Source organism: Ailuropoda melanoleuca, chromosome 6 (assembly GCF_002007445.2).
Source record: "Ailuropoda melanoleuca isolate Jingjing chromosome 6, ASM200744v2, whole genome shotgun sequence".
NCBI lineage: Eukaryota > Metazoa > Chordata > Mammalia > Carnivora > Ursidae > Ailuropoda > Ailuropoda melanoleuca.
Genome location: NC_048223.1, coordinates 128,034,507 through 128,062,029, shown reverse-complemented (window position 1 = coordinate 128,062,029; position 27,523 = coordinate 128,034,507). Strand labels below are relative to the sequence as shown.

The 27,523-nt window shown below is 43.0% G+C and overlaps 1 protein-coding gene across 8 annotated transcripts in view; it reads left to right on the top strand.

The window, feature by feature from the left end:
* Positions 1-2,887: 2,887 nt before the first annotated feature.
* C6H10orf143 (chromosome 6 C10orf143 homolog) overlaps positions 2,888-27,523 on the top strand; it is a 36,991-nt gene continuing 12,355 nt past the window's right edge. For 3 of the 8 annotated variants that reach the window (XM_034663447.1, XM_034663444.1, XM_034663446.1), the window contains exons 1-4: positions 3,153-3,513; positions 22,944-23,059; positions 25,067-25,174; positions 25,282-25,344. In XM_034663447.1, coding sequence (XP_034519338.1) covers positions 3,222-3,513; positions 22,944-23,059; positions 25,067-25,174; positions 25,282-25,344 — 579 coding nt within the window. In that variant the 5' untranslated portion in view covers positions 3,153-3,221. The other 5 variants (XM_034663445.1, XM_034663449.1, XR_004626317.1 and 2 more) reach the window with 5 other exon arrangements.

Here is a 27,523-nt window from a genome sequence, read left to right as displayed (position 1 = left end):
TCTCAAATTCCACATGAGAGTGAAATCATATGGAATTTGCCTTTCTCTGATGGACTTACTTCGCCAAACTGTCTTTAATAGTGCCGCACCATTTTACAGTCTCACTACCAACGCTCAAGGTTTCTAATTTCTCCACATTCTAGCCAACACTTGTGTTTTTATGAGAGCCCTCCTAAGGGGTGTGAGGTGGTATCACATTGTGGTTTTGATTTGCATTTCCTTGATGATTAGTTGATGTTGTACGTCCCTTCAAGTGGTTACTGGCCATTGTATATCATTTTTGGAGAGATATCTATGCAAGTCCTTTGTCCACTTTTTAATCAGGTTGTTTATTTCTCTGATGTCGAATTGTAGGTGTTCTTTATGTATTCTAGATATTAACTCCTTATCAGAGACATGATTTGCAAATATTTAATCCATTTTTGAGTTGCCTTATCACTGTTAATGGTGTCCTTTGATGCACAGAAGTGTTTAATTTTGATATAGTCCAAATTATCTATTTTTGTTGTTGTTGGCTCTGCTTTCTGAGTCATATGCAAGAATCCGATGTCATGAGGATTTTCCAGCTTTTTTCTTAATAGTTAATGGATTTGCTTTAATATATTAAAATAGTGACATTTAACAGATGTTTTATAGTATTTTTAGTTTAAAACATTTAGGATATTAATTTAAAAAAATATACTAAGGTATAGCAGAGTTTTGTATACATCTTGTAATTGGTACCCAAATGACTGGTGTTCGGTAAATAGTGTATTACACTAAATTGCAATCTATTAAATATACCTATTTATGTACACAGTGTTAAAGAAAAAAAATTATTCATGACACTTGACATGAAGGTAAGGCAGACTTTATTCAGGGGGACCATTGTGACAGTTTTTTTTTTCTAATAGTTAATGTATTGTGCCCGTAATAGGAACTACTATATTGGGGTTTTGCAGTAGGGGAGGAAGCATAGGATCAATTCCCAATACAAAGAAGCGTGGGAATTTATGGCCAAGGAGTGTGACAGGGGCAGGGGAAGGTCGGTGGGTGAAAAATTACTAGGAGGAAACATCTGGGGTGAGGGGCACTTCTTTCTAAATCAACCTAACGGGATTCTTGCTGAAGGCAGGCCAGGGTGATCACCTGGGGGAATGTGGGGAATAAGAAGCCCCATCGGATATTGAGGCTGAGCAGGTAACAAGGATGGGGGATTCTGGCAAACTGACCGAGCAGGATTCTTGCTTAAATTGGACAATGTAGAGACTAACATGGAAGCCCAAAAGTCAGGGACTACTTGAGAAGAGAGTTCAGGGGAGCCTGAACTCAGTTTGGTCAGGGAGAATATCTATCACTAGCTCATAGGCTAAGCTTTCCCTCATGACCCAACGTTTGACTCCAGCATCCGGAAGAGCAGCCCCAAGTACAAAGACCAGTGATACTGAAAACCTGACAACACAGCCCATCATTTAATCTACACTACAAGACAAAAAAAAAAAAAAAAAGTTTTTAAGATAGAGGAAGTCATACAGGCTCATGATAGCACCTTATTTTCAATCTGAAATGCAAACGGTTCTAATAATTAGTTCTTCCTAAGTTCTGAGCAAACTCACGTAAACTGATATGAGACTATTTAAAGCCATTATATATTGAACTTAGGGTGAATATTTGTGAACATTCACACATTTTGGTACAGAAATATTGTGTTTGATTATAGGTGTTATCCCAGGCCCTGCTGAAGGTATTTCACACGATATATATATACTGCCCTTCTAAATAAATAAATAAATAAATAAATAAAATAAATCCTGAGAGATTCTGAATTCCAAAACCACATCTGGCCCCCAGGTCTCCCTCCCACCAAGTTTATTGAGTTATAACTGGCATAGAACATTGTAGAACTGTAATGATTTGATATATATTTTTATTGCAAAATGATTACCATAATAGGGTCAGTTAACACATCTGTCACCTCACATAGTTAATTTTTTTTATGGTGAGAACTTTCAAAATCGACTCTCTTAGCAACTTTCAAACGCACAGTATGGTTAACTTTAGTCGCCATGCTGTACGCGACATCCCCAGGACTTCTTTCATAACGGGAGAGCCCCAGGGTTTTGATACCGGCCTCAGCTAGTAGCGGCAGTATTGCTGTAGGACCAGAAGTAGCGACACACCATTAACTGAGTATTTCGTTTGCGTCAGTCATTGTTCTAAGTTCTCTATGTGTATGCACCTCACCTCAGCCTCCCAACACCTGAGTCACCATCACCTTTCATAAGTGAGCAAGCGCACCTAGGTAGATCGGCTCCCTAACTCGCTGAAGATCACGCAGCAAGTAGCCCAGGGGAAGGGGGCTCACTCCTTCTACCAGGATGGTTCGGAACACGGCCGAGGAACAAAGGACGCCTTCCTGTGCAGCGGAATGGTACACTCGGTGACTCAAATAACAGAAACACAGCCGGAAGTCTGCAGACTGGTAGGCACTTAGTTGTGGGTTCGTTCAGAAGCTCGAAGTGTTCGGGCCTCGGTGCTTTCCTTCTGTCCAGCAAGTCTGCCACCAGCTGTCCTCATGGTGGGAGGAAGGCTGCAGCAGCTCCGGGAAGCTGACGCGTGGGCAGGGAAGAACGCAGCGCCCACGCACCCTGTCCCTGTCCACCACTCTGTCCTGGCGCCCTGCCCTCCGCAGGTCATCTTTACTCCCCGCTGGCCACGGCTCGGTGACCTGCCGCCGCTGCCCAGCCACTGCCAAAGGCTCGGCTCAGACGGGTGTTTATTAATAGGAGTTTCGCGTGGCCAGGTCTGGACAGGGACTGACTTCTCCGGGCCCGGCTCCCTGAGGACGCGAGCGCAGCGGAGCGGCAGGCGGCGAGGCCTCGGTCTTCCCTCTGCACGGCCCTCCAGCCTGTTGAGAAAGCCCCGCCCAAGGCAACACCCGGCGGGAGACCCCGGGGCCGCCCCAAGGCCGCTGCCGCCCGGAAGTGAGGCCGCCTCCGGGACTACAGTTCCCAGAGACCCGCTCCCCAACAGGCTCGCCCACGCGGATTGCCTAGCTGCGCCATCCATCAGCCACCCAGCCACAGGAAGACGGCTGCTGACGGCGCTCAACGGCCAATCACGAGAGCGAGGAGGCGGGAGCTCCCCCAGCCGATCCACCGCCGTAGGTGAGGCGTGGCGGGACGCTAAAGGAGTAGGGTCTTCGGAGAGGTCGGAGAGGTGGCAGGCCGGCCCTCCGCGAAATGATGACCTGGGACAGAGGCCCCGTTTTGCCCAGAAGGCTCTGGTCCCCGCCACGCCGGTTGCAGCCCCCACGAGGCCAGGCCCAGGCGGTCCTCGCCCCGCCCCCGTCTCTAATTGGCTCCCACGGGACACGTGGGGGAAGGAGGCGTGGACATAGTGGCTTGGGCCGGCGGCCGCCGTCTGGTGGGGATGAGAGGCCCGCGGACTCGGGCCTGGGGCCGTATGGACACGCTGCTGCCGGGCCGGTGGCGACGGCGGAAGGCGGAGGAGCTTCAGGTTCCGGGGGACGTGGTGAGCCCCCCGGGGCCTGGGCGTGTGGAATGGGATGGCGGAGTCCTCGGGGCATACCCCACTGGGCTTCGCGTCTCCCCGGGGGCCTCCCCAGGACGAGGCACGGCCGGGGTCGCGCCAGCGCCCTCCTGGCGGGGTGGGTGGGGCCAGGGGGCGGGGCCGCGACGCTGTCCCGCTCTGTCCCCCTCCGGCCGCGCCTGCGCGGAGACGCGGGAGCCGGGCGCTGCCTGTGCCGCACTGCCAGAAGGACCGGACCCTGTGTCCCTCGCAGTGTCCCTGACCCGTGCGCGGCCTCGGGATGTGCGCGCTGCTGCTCCCGAGTCACGCCCCCACGTGCTGGCTCCGGGCTGGGCGGGGTGGGGCTGCAGGGTTAGCAGACACGCCCGGGTGGAGTGCTTTGAGGGGAGAGATGAGGGTGAGGTGAGATAACTGGTGGTGGGGGCCCCGATCAAGGTCCGGCGGGAGCGTAATCAGGCCTGCGTGAGACTGGAAGGGAAGCAGGATGGGAGACAGGGAATTGCCTAGCCTTTTAGGGACCTGGAGGAAGTCCCGTCGGGTTGGAGCAGCGCTCTGTGACTTCCACCTCCGCTTGCGAATTGGCTGGTTCTCACCCCACCTCCTTTATTTCGTGGTTCCTTGTTAAGAGCACCAAGGAGCCGCCAACGTACCCAGCATCTGAATTCTGTTTCTTCTGCACCTACAGGCTTGATAAGCCCGGAATCTGTCCCCGCCCCCGAGTTAATGCAGGCACTGTTTTCTCAGATGTTTTTCACGACGTAACAAGAGTGGCTAGTCTCCTTCCCTGCATGAGCTTCCTCACCCCCACTGCCTAACCACGAAGCCAGTGTCGCTTGCGCCCTGTCACAGAAGCACCCCACTTCCAGGGGCCATGTTACCAGGGCACAGGTTAAGCTTCTGTAACGGAGGCTTCAGACCACATTGGCTCCAACAAGGTGGAAGCTTGATTCTGCTGCTCATAGTGTGCGGAGGGGAGCAATCCAGGGCAGTGGAATGGGGACCCTAAATACAGGCGTGGGGCCCGTGCTACCCAGATCAGAGACATCCAGGGACTCAGATTCCTCCTGGCTCCTGCACTCGCCAGTGCTGTCCTCTTACACGAGGTCAGCGCTAGGTCATCACTACATTGCTCACATTCCATACTCTGGGAAGTAAATAGTAAAGTGACATGATCATACTGACATTTTAAGAGCTTATTCTGGGAACTCTGGGGAGAATGAAGGGGAGGGCGGTCAGAGTGAAGGCAGGAAGGCAAGGAGTGTGTGGATTACAAGAGGTGACAGGCTTGGACAGAGAGGACAGCGAGACAGTGAATGTCAACAGAAGGCTCTATATATTTAAGGAACAATGCACAGGTTTTGCTGATGGAGTGGACATGGAAGGTCATGGAAGGGGAGGAATCTGGGCTGGCTCCCAGGGCTGTGACTGGAGTTACTGAGAGAAAATTGGTGTGGAACTGCAGGAGAAAAGGAGCTCCACTTGGGTCACACTGCATTTTCCATCTTGGGGACATTTAACAGAGGTTACAGATACTGCTAGTCACTGAGTGGTTACCAGGCAGATTATCTGAATTTCATGTTTCTGTTCCCAGACTACAAGCGAGGAAGCTGAGGTACAGAGAGGTTAATCAGCTGGCTTAAGGTTACACAGCTAGTAGGGAAATAATGCTTAGACCCCACTGTCTGCCTCCTGTCCTCTTAGCGAGGGGGCCCTGCAGCCTCCCGTCCTCTTAGCTATGGGGCCCTGTAGCCTCTCGTGTGGGGCTTCACAACAAAGTTGTAAATTGGCCATAAAATGTTGAAAAGTGTGATGCCACAGGGTATCAGGAACCATGCACCAGAGGTCATTTTTTTTTTTTTTAAGATTTTATTTATTTGACAGAGAGAGACACAGCAAGAGGGAACACAAGCAGGGGGAGTGAGAGAGGGAGAAGCAGGGAGCCAGCGCAGGGCTCAATCCCAAGACCCTGGGATCATGACCTGAGCCGAAGGTAGACGGTTAACGACTGAGCCACCCAGGCGCCCCACCAGAGGTCATTATTGATCGGAGAGGAAGAAAGGCTTAGAGGAGAAACCTTGGATGATCTTTCAGATTGCAGTGCTGAAACTGAGTGCCCAGCTTGGGGCTGCAGTACTTCCCGGCTGTTACCCAGTGAGTTCCGTGTCTAATTGCCTAGGTGTGTACGGCCTCTTAATCTGATAAAGTCCTTGTTATATTGTGTTGTGCCTTGGTCTTTGATCTGATAATCCAGATTGAGTTCAATGAAGTATCCAAGTCCTTGTCCCAAGTTTTCTGTTCTTTCTCCTCTCTCTCTCTCTGTCACACGCCCCCTTCTAGCATTTGGTTACGTGGAAAGTGCAACCCATTTCCTACCTCTGTTCACAGATCAGTGGCTCTACAGCCTGTGTGTTATAACCACCAGTGGAGTTTTGGAAACTGCAGCAGCCAGGACCCATCTCTGTAATAGCTTCACAAGTGATTCTCAGGCAGAGCCAGAGGCAGCCATCTGCTGTAATCCCCCGAGTGTCCTGACTGTGGGAAGGGTACCTCGTGTGGTGACACGTGGAGCAGTTACGTACCATTTAGGGTTTATCATTTCTGTTAGATAGACGTGTTTTGAGCACCTGTTGTATAGCAAGCAGTATTCTAGGCTCTGCAAAAAGAAAAGTGAAATCCTTGGTTGGATTGACCCTCAGACTTGGGGGCATCCAGTGCTTCGCTCTTTCAGGCCCCCTGCCCACGGCAGAGTCACCACACTACATGTTCCAGAAGGAAAGCGCATGCCCAGAACACCGAGAGTCATGCATAGTCAGCCTGTCCTGTCCGTGAAGACACTCCTTCCAGACGACCTCTGTAAAAAGCAAGTTCTTAATGTCTGGGCTCACAATCGAATTGGTATCTTTTCTGGTTTCCTCTGGATTGATCCAAGATCCCTTTTTCCAGCTTTTGATTCCTAGGGATAAGTGGCCATTTCCTCTATTGTAATTTCCTTTGATTCTTAGTCGGTATCTTGTAGAAGTAACGTATCAGGATGCTTTAATTAATTGGCTATTGACTTTTTTTTTATTGTTTATCGCTTGTTTTTTTAAAAACATTTTTACCTTAGTATTTCTTTTTTGGTAGGTACTTTTTTAAGTTGAAGTATAATGTACATACAGTATTACATTACTTTCAGATGTACAATGTAATTATTCAACAATTCCATACATTACTCCGTGTTCGTCACCGTAAGTGTACTCTGAATCCCCTTTATGTCACCCGTCCTCCCACCCATCTCCCCTGTGGCAACCACCAGTCTGTTCTCTTTATTTAAGAGGGTATTTTGGTCTCCTTTTGTTTGTTCCTTTGTTCTGTTTCTTAAATTCTGTATATGCAAAACCATATGGTGTTTGTCTTTTTCTGACTGATTTATTTCACTTAGCATTATATCTTCTAGGTCAGTCCCTGTTGCAAATGGCAAGACATCAGTCCTTGTGGCTAGGTAATACTCCGTTGTGTGTATATACGGCATCTTCTTTATCCATTTATCTGTGGATGCACACTTGGGCTGCTTTCACGTCTTGGCTTTTGTAGGTGATGCTGCTCTAAACATAGGGGTGCATGTATCTTTTTGCATTAGTGTTTTCATTTTCTTTGGGTAAATACCCAGTCCTGGTATTACTGGATCATATACTAATTCTATTTTTAATTTTTTGAGAACCTCCATACTGTTTTCTACAGTGGTTGCACAGTTTGCATTCCCACCAGTGGTGCACGAGGGTTCCTTTTCCTCCATATCCTCACCAACACTTGTTATTTCTTATATTTTTGATTTTAACCGTTCTGACAGGTGTAAGGTGATAGCTCATTGTTTTGCATTTCTGTGGTGATTGATGTTGAGCATGTTTTCATGTGTCTGTTGGCCATTTGTGTGTCTTCTTTAGAAGAATGTCTATTCATGTCATGCCCTTTTATTGGATTGAGTTTTTTGGTGTTGAGCTGTAGGAGTTCTTCATATATTTTGGATTTTAACCCTTTATTGTATATATCATTTGCAAATATCTTCTCCCATTCAGTAGGTTGCCTTTTTGTTTTATTGGTTGTTTCCTTTGCTGTGCAAAAGCTTTTTATTTTGAAGTAGACCCGACAGGTTATTTTTGCTTTTGTGTCCCTTGCCTCAGGAGACATCTCTAGAAAGAAGTTGCTGTGGCCAATGTCAAAGAGGTTGCTGCCTGTGTTTTCTTCTAGGATTTTTATGGTTTCAGGTCTCACATTTAGGTCTTTTTTTTTTTTAAGATTTTATTTATTTATTTGACAGAGAGAGACAGCCAGTGAGAGAGGGAACACAAGCAGGGGGAGTGGGAGAGGAAGAAGCAGGCTCCTAGCAGAGAAGCCTGATGTGGGGCTCGATCCCACAATGCCGGGATCACGCCCTGAACCGAAGGCAGATGCTTAACGACTGTGCCACCCAGGTGCCCCTCACATTTAGGTCTTTAATCCATTTTGAATTTATTTTTGTGTACGATGCTAGAAAGTAGTCCAGTTTCATTGTTTTGCATGTAGCTGTCCAGTTTTCCTAACACCATTTGTCAAAGAGGCTGTCTTTTCCCCATTGCATATTCTTGCCTCCTTTTTCATAGATTAATTGACCAAATAATTGTGGTTTTATTTTTGGGTTCTCTAGTCTGTTCCATTGATCTCTGTGTCTGTTTTTGTCCCAGTACCGTGCTGTTTTGATTACTGCAGCTTTGTAGAATATCTTGAAATCTGGGGTTGTGATAGCTCCAGCTTTGTTCTTCTTTCTTAAGATTGTTTTGGCTATTCGGGTTTTTTCTGGTTTCCTACAAATTTTAATATTATTTGTTTTAGTTCTGTAAAGAATGTTCTTAGTATTTGGTAAGGATTGCTTTAAATTTTAGATTGCTTTGGGTAGTGTGGACATTTTAACATTATTGGTTCTTCCAGTTCATGAGCATGGGATATCTTTCTATTTGTGTGTCTTTAATTTCTTTCATCAGTTTTATAGTCTTCAGAGTACAGGTCTTTCATCTCTTTGGTTCAGTTTATTCCTGGGTATTTTATTATTTTGGGTGCAATTATAAATGGGATTGTTTTCTTACTTTCTCTTTCTGCTACTTCATGATTAGTGTATAGAAGTGCAACGGATTTCTGTGTATTAATCTTGTATCCTGAGACTACTGAACGCTTTTGATGCAACTGTGGAAATTTTGAGGTGAATAAATTAAAAAGTTCCAATCTACCATTTTCACCAATTCTTGGTATTATGAATAGTTGCCTCTAAAATCAAGGGGTGAGGATATCTTATATCCACTTTGCTCTGTTTATAACTTTTAGACCTGCCTTTGCTAGTACTTGAAAAATTATCCAGTAAATTAAGCTAGTAGTCCTTGTNTTTTTTTTTTTTATTTTTTATTTATTTATTTATTTATTTTTTATTTTTTTTTAAAGATTTATTTATTTATGTGAGAGATAGCCAGCGAGAGAGGGAACACAGCAGGGGAATGGGAGAGGAAGAAACAGGCTCCCAGCGGAGGAGCCCGATGTGGGACTCGATCCCGGAACNCCATTTTCACCAATTCTTGGTATTATGAATAGTTGCCTCTAAAATCAAGGGGTGAGGATATCTTATATCCACTTTGCTCTGTTTATAACTTTTAGACCTGCCTTTGCTAGTACTTGAAAAATTATCCAGTAAATTAAGCTAGTAGTCCTTGTCAGCAAAACCACTTAGACATGTTGATGGCTTTAACTCTATTCAAGTAGCCCTACCGGGTCTAACTTGTAAAGAGAGAAAATGTGGAGTTAAATTTGCTAGTTTCACCCTGTAGGATGTAGATTTCATAGCTCATCTGCTAAGCAAGATCCCAACTGTGAGAACCTAATGCGTATCGGCAGTGGTCCCGACCCCAGCAAAACCCGTCACTCTGCCTTTCTGTGGTCACTCCTTTCATTCAAGATAATTGCAACCCATGCCTCAAGAAACAAGCTATTTAATTCTCTCACTCATTCGTAGTTTTAAGGTTAATCTGTCGAACTGCTTTTACTGTCTGTTCTACTCAGTTTAATTGTATTCAGCCTTCTTCCTATCTAAATGAAGAGAAGTTTACCAATAACTCATCTTTGCTTATATCTCTGATACACATGTTCACACTGCCACCTGCACAGAGCCTGGATCATTTCTAGCTTTTGGCAGATTTCCTTATGTATGATGCAGAAAAGTCAAAATGAGGTAATGGTCAGTTGGGGGTACTTGACCATGCTCTGGGGGGGCTCTTTCAGGTGTCTGTCAGGCTCAGCAGCCACGGCTGGACTATGATGTATGTGCCTTCTGCTTCTCCAATTATCAGATGCCCAGAGTCAAGCAAGGCATGTAGTAGGTGTTCAGCAAATACTTTTTAGCTGATTAGCATGTCGAGGGTGTGTGTGTCTCTAACTGGAAAGAAACGAAGGGAGGATCACATTAATGCATAAAATCATTGGTACTTTCAGAGTATCATTTATTTAGGGAAAATTATAATTTGGCTGGTAAAGCCCCAGCAGTGTGCCCCATCCTCACCCTCATGGTCATGACTGCAGCTCGTGTCTTTTCAATTTCTCTCTTGTGTTTATTATCAAACAACGTTGTTTAGCTGCTTTTTTCTTTCAAGTGTACGAGGAGGTGATTTTTTGGGTGAACTTGCAGGTGTGCAGCCATCACCCCCAGTTTTAGAGCACTTCCGTTGCCTTGTTTGTGCCCAGTTTGCAGTAACCCCATCCCTCCCCCAGCTCCCGGCAACTGCTAATCTTTTTATTTTTCTAGATTTGCCTTTTCTGGACTTTTCATGTGCTTTTTCTTGCAGCTGGCTTCTTTCCCTTAGCGTGGTGTTTTTCTGGTTCCTCCACAGTGAAGCATGTATCTGTAGTTTGTTCCTTTTTATTGCTAAATAATACTCCATTGTACCAATATACCACATTTTGTTTATCCATTTTTCATTTGATAGACATTGTGTTGTTTATCCTTCTTGGCTATTATGAATAATGCTGAAAATTCGGAAAAGTCACGTGCAGATGTTGGTTTCCCTCTCTTAGATAGACATGGAGGGCTGGAATTGCTGGTGCGTGTTGCTCGAGGAGCTGCCATGCTGTTTTCCATAGTGGCACATTCTGCATCCCCACTGGCAGCCTCTAGAGGGCTCCAGTGAGTCCGCAGTCTCTGGTGTCTGATTACAGTCCTTCTAGTAGGTACGCAGTTAGGGGTCTCGCTGTGATTCTAATCTGCACTTCCGTAGGGACTTGCTGTTGGACATCTTTTCATGGGCTTTTTTATCAGTCATAACTTTTTTGGTGAATTATTCAAAACTTTTGGTCATATTTTAAAACAGCTTTGTTTATAATTTACATACGATAAAGTTCACTCTTTTAAAGTACACAGGTCAGTGGCTTTAACATATTTACAGAGCTATGTAAATATCTCCATAATCTAAATAAAGAACGTTTTCATGACCAGAAAGAAACCTGGTTCCCTTGGGCAGTCACTCTCTTTCACCCTCCCCTAGCCCTTAGCAGCTACCGGTTGACCTTCTATCTCTTATCAGTTTGTCTGTTCTAGACAATTCATGTACACAGAATCACAGTATTTGGTCTTTTGTGACTGGCTTCTTTCACTTGGCCTAATAATGTTTCTGAGGTTCACCCACGTTGAAACGTGTATCAGTATCTTACTCCTTTCTGTTGGTAAATAGTATTACATTGCGTGTCTATACCACATTTTGTTTATCTGTTATTCAGTTGATGGACATTTGGGTTGTTTGTACTTCTGAGATTTTATAAGTAATGCTGCTGTGAGCATTCACATCCAAGTGTTTGCATGGGCGTATGTTTTCATATCTCTTGGGTAGTTATTCATTTGTGGAATTGCTGGGTCATACAATAACCAGATGCTTAACATTTTGAGGAATGGTCAGAATGTTTTCCAAAGCAGCTGCACCATTTATGTTCTCACCAACATGGATTGAGGGTTTTAGTTTCTCCACACCTTTGCCAACACTTGTTATTGTCTCTTTCTGTTTATAGCCATTCTAGTGGTTGGGAACTGGTATCCCGTTGTGTTTTTGATTTGCATTTTTCTAATGACAAATGATGTTAAATGTCTTTTCATGTATTTACTGGCCTTTTGTATATCTTTGTTGGGGAAGTCACTATTCAAATCCTTTGCCCACTTAAAAAAAACTGTGTCATCTTCTTGAATTGAAAGACTTCTTTATGTATTCTGGATACATGTCTTTTAACATATAGATGATGTGTAAACGTTTTCTCCAAGAATGTGGCTTGTCTTTTTACTCTCTTAATGGTGCCTTTCAGTGCCCCAAAGTTTTGGATATTGATGAAGTCCAGTTTATCAGTTTGTTTCTTTATAGATCATGCTTTTGCCTAAGATTAGAATTCTTTGCCTAAGATTACAGAGGTCTTGTCCAATGTTCCCCTCTAAAAATTTTTTGTGCTTTCAGCACTTAACATTTAGCTCTCTGATCCCTTTCGTGTTAATGTTTGTGTATGGTGTGTAGGCAGGGCCCTGAGTTCCTCCTTTTGCGCATGAACCTTGAATCATGCCTGTACCATTTCTGATGAACACTGTGCTTGCTCCGTTGAGTTGTCTTGGCACCTTTGTCAAAAGTCAGTTCACCGTAAATGTACAGGTTTATTCCTGGATTCTCAGTGCTATTCCATTGATCTGTATGTTTATCCCTATGCCAGTAACACACCGTCTTGATATTTGCAGATTTTTTTAGTTTACAGTAAGTTTTGAAATCTTTTTCATACACTGTTTGGTTTTTAGTGCTTCTCTGGTTGTAGTTTTCAGTCTTGTCTCCCCAGTTACTGAAAGCCCACTAAAGACCCCGCACTTTCATTTCAGATCACCAGACTCCACCCAAGTTAGTTTGGGTTTTTGGATTTCATTTTTCTCATCTACAAAATAGAAATAAAATTTCTTACCCTTCCTATGTCATGAGGTTGTTAAAAGGATCAAATGAAGTAACAAATGTGGAAACATTCCTAAACTGTCGTTTTTATAATTGTGAACGAACTTTATTAGCCCCACCTGTGGTGAGTAAATTTGTATACCTGCTTTCCTAGATCCTTCATTTAATTAGGAGTGCAACTTCGGTTTGTAGGGGACTTCCTAAATCTCACAAGCCTGTAGTTGATAGTAAGTCTAGTGTGTTCATTCCTGTTTTTACTTTAATTCCAAGTATGACTGTGGCTTTTTTTTGTTGTTTTGTTTTGTTTTTGTTTTATTTTCCTCTGTTGTCTTCCTCTAGGTCACTAGCCCAACGGGAATTAAGTTGTCACTCTTGCTTTTGACTACGGTCTCAGACTGGTCCTCTTCCCTAAACCTCCCTGTGTTCCAGCCAGACGGGCTGGGGGGTGTGGGCTGGGAAGCCCATGTACGGTAGGATGACACGTCTTCCAAAAAGTGGTCCCAGCTGAGTAAAGCACAACATCAAGATGTCAGATCCATGTGACTAAAGGTTTAGTGTGCCCTGAGAGCGTGGAGTGGAGAGGAGGGATCCTAACTTCTGGTCCCTGTGCTGGACACTGTGTCAGGTTTTGCTGTCCTGAGTCTTCCAAGAAGGTGAACCTCCCAGAGGGCAAGGTCGTTTTCCAGATGACAGTGTTATTGAACAAGAATCTGTGCTTGATGGAAAACTGTGTTTTCTCTCCACATGATGGTCCGTAGGGCCTTATTCGTCTTGCTGTTCCAGCATTAATGGTTCTGTATTCTGGGCTGGTGGACATCTGTATCCGCGCCTCCAGCAAAAGTAAACTGTCTTTACTAAACTATACAGCCTCACTCAGCAAACTGTTTCTGGTAACTAGGACTCAACTAACCAGCATTACACATTGCTAATACAGATGATCTTTAGACAAAAGGCCATTAGTCAATAAAAATCCCCACAATACCTTCAGAATGAAAGATTGGGTTAGTGTGTGTGTGTGTGTGTGTGTGTGTGTGTGGAGAGAGACTCACCATTAACTGCATTCTGAATTCTAGTGATTTACATCAGTATTCTGTCCAGAGTATGTATGCTTAACTCATGTACTAGTGATGTATTAAAGATGCTTGTAATTCAAGGTGTTTAATTTTTTAGGAATTAAGCCATTTTTTTGCTGTGCAGATTGGAGAGAATATAGGGTGCTTTTCTGTTGAAGTATTCAGGAAGTTGGCATCTTTTTCTTCTCCACACTCCTCTGGGGTGTAGAGCGGGGGAACAGGTTTCCAGAGGTGGCCCAGGCCTGTGCTCTGTGGGTTTGTGCCTCCTTTTCTGGCTCACCAGTGTGTTCCAGGTGCATCGTGAAGACGGGCACAGTCTGCTTTCTGTGATTCTGCCGAATCGTGAAGCCTGTGACACTCCTCCCTCCCCTGTGCCCCACTCATCCCACTGGGCCCCATCGCTTCTAATAAAGGAGAAAGCCCACGGCAACAAAGGGGGGTTCGCGCCTCCTCACCTCACCTTCGCTGAGACCTGCCGGGGGTTTTCATTCTGGCATTGAGGCGACACAATACATAGTTTATATTTTAATTAATGCATCTTATCAGGTGTCTTCTCTTAGCCGACCGTGTTTCTGTTTCAGCTGTCCTCTGGTGAGGTTGCTATTCGATTGATATTCAATTATTGTTAAGTAATGGGGTCTTTGTGTATACTTGGGGTTTTAATTGTGTTTTGTTTATACAGTGCAAGTGTCGTCTTAGTTGGGTGGTAAATCTTCATCTGCCTTTATGAAGGCTGACATATCCTCTCCAGGAGGGAGTAAGAGTGAACCATGTAACACAATCCTAGAGTTAAATGCCTCTGCAGCCTTCATTTTCCTTTGGTCCAGGCCAATCCATAATAACTGGACAATTTGCCAAGTAAGTGTGCAGGTCAATAGCATATGCAGTCAGCTCTCAGTAATCCACCGTAAATAGCAGAAGACATGAATAATTTAATGCACTCAGCTGGTCGGGAGCCCCAAGCAGGTAACCCCCATGTCCCCCAGAGGAGCCCAGCTCTTACCGCCCACCTGGGTACCAGCATGACTCCCCCTTCAGCCTGCCAGCGGGTGTGGGGATCCAATTCCCCAACCGCCTGAGCCACTTAAAGAATGTTGGCTCGCCTCCATGGATGATCACAAGTCTGCTGACCTTGATGTGCCGAATGTTATTTGACCCCACACAGAAATGCTTTAGAATGCTCTTACAGTGTTTTAGGGTTCATCCAGAAAGTAGGGGTTCTAGCTCAGAGTCACCCGTCCGCGCCCCTTTGCTTTCTTTTCTGGCAAGTCTGATGTTGTTCAGAAGGGAGCAGGGAAGGAATATTTCTGTCAGCCCTGTGGTGTTACTGATGGGGGAGCTTGAAGCCTGTGTATAAAATGATGTGGGTCGTAGTTAATGTGTCCACTTTTCCCTTTAGCCCAGATTGTGGGAAGTTGGCAATAAACCAGTTTTACACATTGTGTTTGTGTTGACAGCATAAAGATTGAGTACATCCTGAGTAACCGGAGATCTAGGTCCTTGGTCTTCCTGGGTATTTTCATCTGACTTGGGCAAAGGCACAGAAGGCCGCGTTCTTTGCAAATGTCTTGAAGATGATTAGTGGGATTACTGTAGTATTCTGGAGAAGAAGGATTGGATGTACTCCCATAGACCAGAAAACCACACAGGTGTCAAATTAAGGCTAACGAGGGTGCCGAGGAGAGCCCTTCCATGTAAAGAAGGACACTCAGAAAGCACCAGGGCTGGGGCAGCTGCTTCACGCGGAGACTCTGGGGCAGTGGAGGATGCCCGCTTCTCTTGGACCTGCCACGCTGTGTGGCCACTGCACCCGTTCCACTAGCGTGGGTGTCTTCTGTGCAGACATACTGGCTGAGCTACAAAAGGTGGTCATTCTGCTCTCCACTGTGGGGGCCACATGGCTTTGCAAGTATTTTTTATGGTTTATTTTAAGAGAGCTGTTGACAGTTTTTAGAAACTCTGGAACAGGGTGTCTAGGGTAGGAAGAGTCTGGAAAACATCTCAGGTGTGGGAGAGTGAAAGGCAGTAGGAATGGTTGGTTGGAGAGAGGAAACCACACAGGTACCTGAGCTCGATATGCAGACATCTGGAAGGATGTTTATCTCCTGCTTGAGGGACTATTTATTTTATGTTGCTCAGGAGGGAAAAATTAGAATCAGTGGGTTGAGATTATGGGAAAGCAATTTGGCTTAAATCAGTATTTCTAGAAGTGTGGTATACATACTACTGGGGGTATGAGATATTTTTTTTCCTTCATTTTTAAAAACTTTATTTCAGAATAGTTATAGATTTACAGAGAGTTTCCCCCAAGAAAATAATATAGAGAATTCAGGTATACCTTCAGCTAGACAACTTACGTAGCGATAGTACAGTGAGTGCGCCGTGAAATTAGTCCTGGTGAAGTGCTCTTAACTACACTAGACCTCCTCCCGTCTCACCTGTTTTCCCACTAACAGACTTTCTCTGACCCAGATGGAAACCAGGGTCCACCCTGCACAAAGTTCTTGTGCTTCTAGGTCTCTTCCAATCTGACACCAACCAGTGCTCATGACCTTGACACTTTTAATGAATCTTGGTCAGTTATTTTGTAGAGTGTCACTCATTCTGGGTTGTGTCATGTTTTCTATGATTAGATGAAGGCCATGCGTTTGGCACAAAGACCACAGAGGTGAGGTTACACCTTCTCAGTGCATCAGATCAGGGCTTCACGAGCCAGTCATTACTGCTAGTGTTGACCTTGTCCCTCCTTGAAGGTGATTTCATCTACTGTAAAGCCACTATCTTTCTCCTTATAATTAATAAAAACCTTGGAGAAGATGCTTTGAGGCTGTGCCAATATCCTGTTTCTCCTTAAACTTTTGCCCAGTTGTTTTAGCATCTACTGGTAAATCTTGTTTGAAATTACTTTCACTGCGGCCTTTATTTAATGGTGGTTTTATATTTTCCCCATTCCTTTTACATGTTTTAATTAGAATTCGACTGAAAAGGAGAACACGATCTCTTCTCCCCCAGTGATGTGCTCATTGTTGATGTCATGGTGAGACTCACGGGTATTTACTTTATTCTTGGATTACAGTCCAGTGCTGTTGTTCCTTATTTTATTGCCCAAGTTGTTCCTCGGCTGTGGCCATTGGGAACTCCTTCAGGATCCTGTACCTTTGTCTTTTTGACGTGTCCTCATACTTTTAAAAAAACTTACTTTGGGTGACGCAGAATGTCTCAGTCTCATCTTATGCTTTCCCTATTCCATGCCTGAACCGACCCCTCCCCATGGCATAGCCTAGATTCCTTCAACAGGAGAGCACGGTGGTTAGAAACAGTATCTACGTGCTAGGTTTAGTCTTGCTACCACTAGGGTGTTGCTGTCTCAGCAGACACAGCTAGGAAATGTACATATTGGTGTATGGATACATACTAGTATGTAAGTATTTGTATTTATGCTTCAGATTATGTGCCCATCCACCCAGCTGTATATGTTTCTCTGCTGCTGCTGGATACGTTTTGAAAACTGCATTCATGCTAATACTTCCAGTCCTGATCCAACACCCCTGGGTTTTTGTTTGTTTGTTTGTTTGTTTGTTTATTTATTTATTTGAGGTGGGGAGGAGGAGAGGCAGAGAGAGAATCTCAAGCCATCTCCACACCCAGCATGGAGTCCGATGTGGGGCTCGATCTCATGACCCTGAGATCACGACCTGAGCCAAAATCAGGAGTCGGATGCTCAGCCCACTGAGCCAGCCAGGCCCGCCCCCTCACACTGGGTTCTTTAGTAGCCTTCTCCCTTCCCTTATTTGTACCTTATCTCTTCAATAGAGAGAAACCTGGCTTTCATTATTTATAGTATGTTTACTTACTTATTCAGTCCCAGTGTACCAATAAAATAGTTTCAAATTTGCTAATCTGTGAGAAACAGATTTGCTAACTAGAGTCAGTATTTGCATACAGCTCTCTTTGGTCCTTAGACTTAACAGTTTCTAATGAAAATAGTATTTTCCAGAATTACTGAGGATAGGTCTGTGTTTCAGTGTGGCTATGTTATTTGTAAAACAGTTTCATTTGTTATTATTTGTGTTCCCTTTGGGTCTTCTCTCTGACATCCTGGTTGATTTAAACTTAGTACTTATTTTTGGGTATGTGACGTGTTACTGCAGTTCTAAGACTAGAGCTTCTGAAAAATTTGTGCCAAGTGTCTCCTCGCACTTGTACCTGTCATCGCCATTCCTTCGTACCTTTTCCCACCCACTCTCCGTAGGAAACCAGTGTTTTTAGCTCCTGGTGTCTCCTCCTTGTATTTCCTGGGTATGGATGAGCAGGCAGGTGCAGGTGTGTTCATACCCCTTCTTGCATTGCACTTCGTCTTTTGCACTTTGTCTCTTCACGGTATGTCCTGGGAATGGCTGCGAGCCCGTCCACGCAGGTCTTCCCCTAGTTTTTACCGCTGCCTGGAGCCGCGTTGCTGAGATGCACCACGCTTCTCCGGCTGCTGTCCTGCCTGTGCCCGTTTAGGTGGTTTCCAGGATCTTCCAGCTTAACCAGGGCTACAGTGAGTGACCACGTGCAGCCTTTTTTCCCACATTGTTGTAGGTATGCCTGTCGGGTAGGTTCCTACAGGTGTCATTTCTGGGTTAAAAAGTCTGTGTTTGTAGTTTTTGTTAGGTATCACCAAGTTGCCTGCAGAATTTGCAGCCCAGGCGATGCCTGTTTCCCTATAGCCTCACCATCAGAGTCCGAGTCACACCTCAGCATTTGCCAGTCTGACAGATGAGAAGTGACAAGTAGGGTCTTCTCGTTTGCTCTTCTCTAAGTGTGAGTGAGCTTGAACTTGTAAACTTTTTTGTTAATTGTCTGTTCATGGCTTTTTCCCATTTTTCTTTTGTGTGTTTCATCCTTTGTCCCTCATTTTCTAGGAGAGTTTCATATATTAAGGGTAGTGGCCCTTTTCCTGGGGATAGGCTGCAGATATTTTCCTCCAGTTTGTCAGTTATCTTCTGTTTTGTCTAGGGCACCGTTTGTGTTTTTCATTTTGTCCTGCAGACGTTTTATTTTTATGTAGTCAAATCCATCAATTTCTGTTTCATTGCTTCTGGATGTGGAGTCATAGTGAGAAAGTCTCCCTGTACCAAAGACTCACTCATGTTTTCTTCTAGGAATTCTATAGTTTAATTTTCTTACATTTTTAGATCCTTAATCCATTTGAGGTTTATTCTTATATATGATACAAAATACACATCTGAATTTCATCTTTTTCCAAGTGGCTACCCAGTTGTCCCAGCACCATGTATTGAAAGGTCCATCTTCATCCTGGCAACTCCTGATGGCAAATTTCCATATACGTTCAGGTTTATTTCTGGACTTTTTATTCAGTCCCATTTGTCTATTTGTCTGTCCCCAGCACCACCCTTTTTAAATATAGAGTCTTTATAGTATGGTTTTATGTCCAGTAGTTTTAATTTTATTTTTTCATTTTTGCTGATAAAAATATTAGTCTATGAGTTTTTCTCTGATTACTGCTTTAAAGGCGTCTCATAGATTCCGATTTTTCCCCAGGGTTTTCTTGGCTATTCTTGCATGTTTGTTTTTCCATGAGACCTTTAGTATCAACTTGTGTAAGTCTGCGCTGTAGTCCATTGGTATTTTTATTGGCATTACATTGACTTTATAAACTAAGGGGCAACTGTCATCTTTCTAATGTTAAGTCATCCTAACTAACAATAGGAGATACTTTTTCATTTGTTCATTCCTGCTTTCGTGTCTTGCAAGAACGTTTTACGTTCTCCTTGTATAGGTTGAATGCAATTCCTATTAAACTTATTCCTAAACATTTAATCTTCCTTGTTGCAATGATCTAAAATGGGGTTTTGTCTAACACCTTATTATTTTATATTTCAAGGCAATTTTTGTATTTTAACTTTGTGTTCTACTATTCAATTGATTCTTTCATTGTTTGGGTTAGTTTTATCATTGATTCTCTGGGGGTTTCCAGATATATATCATGATATCTGCAAATAGTGATAGTTTTACTTCCTTATCCATTCTTATGCCTCTGTTTGATTTATCTTTTGTAATTATATAGGGTAATGTAATAGCTCCAGAGTAAGGCAGTGGTAAGCAGAAATGGAGCCTTTTCCTCGATTTTAGTGGAAATGCCAGTAGTCTTTTCCCATTAAATAAGATACTCGCATTAGGAATAAAGCATGTAGATTTTTATCATGTTAAGAATATAACTCTCAGTTTGTGTTTTCTGTAGTTTTTATAAATGGGTTTTAAATTTTGTCAAAGGGTTTTTCAATATCTGGGTAGATAATCGTACATCTTTTCCTTAGGTTGATTAATATGAGGATGATACTGAATTTCCTAATATTGAACCCAACTTTCATTTTTGGAAAAAATCGTACTTGGTCATGGTATGTGGCTTCTTCCTGTGGTGTTAGATTCTGTTTGTTAATGTTTTATTTAATATGGGTGCATTGATATTCGTGAGGGATACTGGTCCGTGGTTTTCTTTCTTTCATCTTTATTTGGTGTATCAGTATTACACTTGCTTCATGAAAGGACTTGGGGACTTTTCCATCCTCGTCAGTGTTCTGGAGCAGTTTATGTAGAGCATTGGAACTCTCTGGTCTTGAGTGTTTGGTAGAGCGCCCTGTGAAGCTGTCTGTCTTTCTTGGGGAGGTGCCTGCTTAGGAATCTTTGTCTTCTCTGGCTGTCATCTAGTTCAGCTCTCTAACTGCAGTGGAGTCATTCTTGGTCATGGCCGTCTGAGCTTCCTCTGGGAGTTCTCCATGCCAGCAACATGTTCAAGTCTGTTTGCATGGAGGTCTAGAGAAGAGTCTCTTAGGATTTTTTAAATTTCTTGTTTCACTGGTCACTTCCCCTGTGTCATTTCTTATTTTCTGTGCTTGTGCTTTCTCCCCTTTTTTCTTGATCAAGTAGCTGGTAGATTGTCTACTTTGTTAATTTCCACCCCCACCCCCACAAAAACCCACAAGACTTAGAATTATTAGTTAGGTCTGCTGTTTTTAGTTAGCTTTTCCCTCCATTGTTTCTTCCTTGAATTTTCTTTTGGGTTACTAACAAGCTAAGGCTTGTTAATTGATTAATTTTATTTTTTTTTCATTTTTATTGATAAAAATGTTAGTATAATGAATTTTTCTCTGATTACTGCTTTAAATGGATTCCATAGATTCTAATATATAGTGCTTTCTTTGTAATTATTTTTTAAAAATTCTATACTTCTAGTTTGTATTTACTCTTTCACTACAAGTCAATAGTAGGTTTTTAAAAATATCCAAGTGGAAATGACTTTGTTTTTTGTTGTTGTTAATAATGTATACTTTTATTGCATTGTGATTGGAAAGTATAGTTTGCAGTGTTTCTGTGTTATGAAAATGGTTGATGTTTTCTTTGTGACCTAATATATGACCATTTGTAGGGAATGTGCTATAGATTCTTGAGAGTAATGTGTATTCTCTGCTATCAGGGTATGGACTTCATCGTATATCTGTAAGCTCTACCGTGGTTGATGGTGTCTCCGCACTTACTTCTTGTGCACTTGCTCTGCCTTGTATGGAGATGGTGTATTAAATCTCCCATTTTTAGTACATGCCTATGTGCATCTCCTTGCATATCCTGTCACCCTTGCCTCTAAAGGTGGTGGGTTTTTGTTTTTGTTTTAAGATTTTATTTATTTGGGGGAGAGAGAGAGGGAAAGCACAGAGGGAGAGTGAGAGGGAGAAGCAGACTTCCCGTTGAGCAGAGAGCCTGTTGCAGCACTCTGTCCCAGGATCCTGAGATCACGACCTGAGCCAGAGGCAGACGCTTCACCGACTGAGTCCCCCAGGCGCCCCAAGGTGGTGGTTGTGTTACTTGGTGCATAGATGTTCATGAGCATTATGTCTTCGTTGAGGACTGTGGCTTTTAACATTAAACATATCCTCTTGTGTTTAACCCTTTGGGACTTGAATTCTACTTGGTCTGCTGCTCTCTTTTTGTTTCATTTACCTTTGTCCAGCCTTTTTGTTTTTGGCCTTTCTGAATGACTTTATTTTAGGTGTGTCTCTTGTATACGGGATACAGTTGGGTCTTGTTCTGTGAGCCCAATTAAAAACCTTTTTCTTTAAATAGGTAAATTAAGTCCATTGGTGTTTATTGACATGACTGATTTATTTGCTTGCAACTCTATCATAATATTTTATAATACGCATATTTTGTTGTATTTGCAATTCCTTTATGAGATCTGTATTCTTTGCTTTTATATTTTTGATTTTGGATTTAGATAGATTTGTATTTTCTAGTCATTAGCTTTGTATTTAAACCTATTTTTATGTCCTTAGTAACCTGTTTTGTTAAACTCTTTATTGTCTGTTTTGTTTTTTTCTCGTATATTTTAATGCATACCTGTTGCTCACATAGTAATGACCTTTACATTAATCAGAGTTTTTGCTCTTCTTCCTTCATCTCACATTTTTTAGTTGAATTATTTCAGTTTTGTCACTGTAGTAATATTTGCACATCAGTCTTCAGCTTAATTGCACCTTTATTTTGGTCCAAGATGTACATCTAAATATTTTTAAATGTGTCTCATAAATCCTTTTGCTGGAATTCTCCCGGTCATGACTAGGCAGGTAAAGCTTAACCTCACACAGAATCCTCAAAAAGGGCTGACTAGGTGTAGTATTCTCCAAATTCATAGAGGTTAAAAGTGCTTTTCTGTAGTCTTGGTAATTTAAAATTGGATTTAAAATTCTTGGTTCATACTTTGAATTAAAAAAAAAAATGTTGCTCCATTGTTGCCTTGCTTGTGTGTTGGTTTTGAAAAGTCTGTTGCTAGTCTGCTTCCTTTGCATATTCATTGATAGGTGCCCAAGGCCTTGAGGACTTTGTCCTTGCCTTTGAAATCTCAGTTTCATTAGGATGTGTCTCAGAGTTGACTCTTCTGGTTTATTTTTCCCAGGTACTCTGTGAGCCCGTTCCTTTGAAGATTTGGGCCTTTTTCTGTTCTGGAAATTTCCTTACAGTGTTAGATGTTAGCTTTGCTGTATTGTTTTGCTTTCCTCCCCTTTTCCCATCTGTCTCACTGTCGCCGTCCTCCTCTTGGTTTGGTCCTGCCTTTCCTCAGTGCCCTTTGTTAGTTTTCCTTTGAATTGATTCTCCTTGGGTGTTCTGTAATTGATTCCTCATTTCTGAGGCAAGTTTGTTTTCCTTCCATTACTTTTCCTGAGTCTGCTCACCTCTCCCTTGGTTTCTCCGTTTTTGTCCTTTTCTGTTTTTAATTCTACATTTCTAATTCAGGGTTTTTTTTGTATCCTTAAATGTTTGAATATGTTTAATTATGTTTTGGGAGGGTACATGCCAATTTTCTTTTGATTTGTGGTTTCAGGAGGACATTTTTATGGTGTTGAGTGTTTAGAAGATTGCGAGTCTCGCGGCAGCCTCTTCAGTTGGTTTGGCCAAGTGCAGGTGCTGTGGCAGCTCTTGGCTGGCTGCTCGGCTTTGGTGAGGATGGGCCGGGGTGAAGCTCATGATGTTTCCTCTTTATTCCTAGGACCCCACACTTCTCTTTCTCTTTTAGCTTCACCACTCAGTTGTCGAAGGGTGCTTCTCCCTTCCCCTTTTGCCTGTTTTCTTCCCTGGAATGCCTCTGTAAGTGGTGTCTGTCCCCTTATGCTGCATGTGTGGGCCCTGAAGTCCCTTCCCTGATGCAGGCGTTTAGGCACATCATAGCTTCTTCATGTTCGTATGGACTTCCTCACCCTTCTGCTGTGCTTCTCTCTGTCCTGCGGTCTTTCCTTCTGTCCTGGCTCACTGGAGTTCATGACAGCAGGTGTTAGCTGGGGCCGTGAGGGGCCCACGCCAGGACCTGGTGGCTTTTCTCTTAATACCCTTTTCTCCGTATTTCACATTCTCTGGCTTCATGTGATGCCCGGGGCGTGGTTTGATGTAGAATTTGTAGTTTCGTTTGGGGACCATAAGGAAGTCAGTGACTGCGTAGCCAGCCTTGTCTTCAGCCATCCAGAGGTCAAGCACTCACCCAAGAAATTCTTCTCAGTGGGCTGAGGGCTCGGAGTTCAGGATTTTCCAGTTTAATCTCAAAATTTCCATGTAATCTTTAAGGCATGTTAGAGAACAGTAAAACTAGCACTCTAAACCCATGATATAAGGCTTCTATATTGAATAAACCCATTAAGTAGAAAAAAAAATCAATTTAGAAAATACAAATAAGTAACAGGACAGATAAGAAACAAATTTGGGGGGCGCCTGGGTAGCGCAGTCGTTAAGCGTCTGCCTTCGGCTCAGGGCGTGATTCCGGCGTTCTGGGATCGAGCCCCACATTGGGCTCCTCCGCTGGGAGCTGGCTTCTTCCTCTCCCACTCCCCTGCTGTGTTCCCTCTCTCACTGGCTGTCTCTCTGTCACATAAATAAATGAAAAAATCTTTAAAAGAAAAAAAAAAGAAACAAATTTGGTAGAAACCGTGATGATCATTTGCAAGAGACCAGAGAAGTGGAGGGAACAGCGGTGGAGGGGCTGTGTTTTCTGACCTGGTGGGAGCTGTCCAGCAGCAGGGCCTGCAGGCTGGCCCAGGGGGCCAGGGATGAATTTCACCATCCGTTGCAAAGGTCTTCCTGCTTCTCAACTTGTGTCACTGAAGACATTGTTACCCTTCAAACTGCATAAAGTCTTAGGATTTTGAGAGTGAATAATTTTTTTTTCCTTTAGCGTTAGAGGATTGCTTTTGTAATTTATCTTCTTTTTTTTTTTTTTAAGATTTTTATTTTTATTTATTCGACAGAGAGAGAGACAGCCAGCGAGAGAGGGAACACAAGCAGGGGGAGGGGGAGAGGAAGAAGCAGGCTCATAGCAGAGGAGCCTGATGTGGGGCTCGATCCCATAATGCCGGGATCACGCCCTGAGCCGAAGGCAGACGCTTAACCGCTGTGCCACCCAGGCGCCCCTGTAATTTATCTTCTTTAGTTCATGGAGAAGCAAAAACCAAATGTTAATTCCCAAAGTTTATCAGTTATGAAGCATGTGTGCAACCTGAAAATAAGTAAAATTAATTTGCTCTTCAGTGTCAGTAAAACAAAGAGTTATCCACATGTGAATTACTCATATTGTATTAAGAAAGTACGGAACTTGAAACTAGGCAAAATGTGTTCAAGCATGTAACTAGTGTCCTCAAGAAAATTGATAGATTTTGTATATTTTCAATATCAGTAAACCAGTCACAATAGTTTATTATAAGAGTTTTGACCAAAATTGTTTCAAATGCCTGTTTTAAATCTGTGAAGCCAAATAAACACCAAACAGTGCTGGAAATAATGAGGTTAAATGTAACTGATGGACCGTGTTCCTGAAAGGCGATGTCTAAAGTCACCCTCAGATGTCCTATAAACTCGTGCAGCTCTACAGGGCCAGTGTTTGCAGCTGAAGTTCGCAGAAAGCAGATCCAGTTAGTGTCGTGTGCTCCAGAGCCATCTCAAGTGACGTTTCGTGTCTTTCAGAAACGGGCATGCAAGAGAGTAGAAGCCGCCGGCGCAGAGTGGGGCTGCGCCCCCGCAAAGCTCAGCACCCTGGTGTCCTGGACCAGCGAGGGGCTGCCACATGTGGGGGTAGGTTCCCGTTCCCACAAAACCAGCTGTGGCCCATTAAAGTATTTTAATAAAAAGTGTAAATAATCACTGTTCTGATGCATGTGTGGCTGTGATTTGTTAAATAGATCCCTCAGAACGGTGGAAGGAGCTCAGCCCAGCCTTGCCCGAGATGTATTGCGGGGGAGTCTGTAAGTGCATTACCCTTCTTGCTGTGACATAAAAGACAGACTTGTTCTTAAATATTAGATCCATAAAACAAAGTTAATAAAAACGGCAATTACATTTCTAAGGAATGAGGGATGTAAATAAAAAGGTGCAGATTGATTGAAGCTTTTCTTGGCATTCTGCTGGGGTGCAAACTGATTTGTTTCCAGCTTCAGATTGGAAATAGAAATGAAAATACACTTAAAATTTTTTCTTAATACAATGTGCAGGGAAGGGAACAGGCCACCGGATATGGTTAATAGAGATCATTTGAGGACATTTTGGAGAGAAGCCCTGACCTCAGTTAATTATCCAAATGGGAATGGACATTGTTTTCTCCTTTCCCCGGTTAAGCTTTCTTTGGTGTTCCCATAAACTTCACAGAAACCACAGATTTCAGAAGGAGAAATGCAGTGTTCACACCATTAATTCAAAGTAAAGGAGGTCTAAGATGGCCAGTGTCAGAGTCTTAGTTTCCTGTATTGGGCAGAATATCATCAAGTGTACACCGCCGTAATGATACCTTTGTTATTAGTTTTGTACTTATTCTAAGAAGAGGTTAATGTCTTTGATAACCTCTGTAATTCTTTTTTTTTTATTTTAAATTTAGAATCTTAATATTGCAATTAAATAGAATTAACGTTTAATTGCTGCATAGAAATCAGTAGAGTGAGTGAGTGTGTGTGCGTGTGTATCTGTCTCTGTACACGTATTTCTTAGATTGCCCTCTGAAGAGTTTAGAGAAACGTATTGCACTGCTTCTGATAAACAAAAGATTGAGTTGATCCATTGTAAGATTTTGAATGGGCATATCGCAGGCTACTATGTTTTACAATGAGAGTCAATGATTTTGTTTTAATGAAGACCTAACGCTCTGTCAGTTACTGTCCACGTGAACCTCTGATCATCTGAAGCACTGGAGAAATACGAAAGCAAAGCTTAGTGTCTGACTTGTTCCACGAAGGCGTGCTTTTCGTACTCTTCAGGAGAATTTCTGAGTGTTATGCTGCATTCTCTGGTGTAATCCTGAACAAGGGTGAAGTCAAAGATCTAGCAATTGGAACTTCCTATATTTTAGGTTAATTCTGGTAACAGCCACACATGCCCAGGAATATAAATACATAATGTTTACCTTGAGAAATATGGCCCCATTATGAGTAAATTGTGTTAATGCTAGTGACTAACTGGTAACCTTCTTTGTTCTCATTCCATTTCCATGGAATGTTTTTTTCAAATCCCCCCATCTATTGGGCAAACACTTGGAACGTAATATGGATTCTTAATGCTCTGAGACGTTGTGTTCTGGCATGAATGGCTTAAAGAAAAAAAATTTGGCTCAAGCAACTGATTGGATCATTTTAGCTAATATTCTGTTTGAACAACAGTTTCTATTTGATTAGGATTTTTCCTTCCTTTGTAACTCCCCAAGCTTGCCTCTGTTCTGTTTCATAGGAAATGAATCTGTGAGCGGAGAACCTATATTGATATGTAAATACATCATTTTTTTCCTTAGTGCTCGATATTCTTTTCATCTAAATTTCAGAAACTGACTTTAAAAAATCAGTTTCCCTTTATCTGTGGTTATTCTCAATAAAATTTCACCCCGGCTTGGGTGATTTAATATTTACACCCACTGTTTCTAAAAGTCTTAGGTAAATAAAGATTGAAATGTGAATTTGAAAAGTCACACCTCTTGATATTTGAACAGACTATAGCTGCGTATATCTTCTTTTTCTAATAATACGGCTAGTTTCTCTCCTAAGCTCTTAAAATCATAAGACACTATTTTTATATTCTGGAACATCAGAAGGTTCAGTGTTAAATAAAAAGCAAATAGTATTTTTAGAAATGCAAGATCCCAGGGAGAAGTGCTTAACAGTAAATCACCGACGGGCAGCAATTCCAAATTTCAGAAGACTTTATTAGACACACAGCTCCATTCACAAATGTGTACCCATGTGCATGAGTGTGCCCCGTCCTGTACCATTGTTCCTAGAGTGGACCCAGGGTGGTGATCTGGGGTCAAAGAGAAGCAAAGGTTGCATCAAGGGGTCTGTGGAGCCCTAAGGGGACACTTGCCTGTGAGTCTGTTTTATTTGGTACTTTCCCCCATAACTTCCCTTGGTGTCCCCCCCATAACCTCCTTTGGTGCTCCCCCATCAC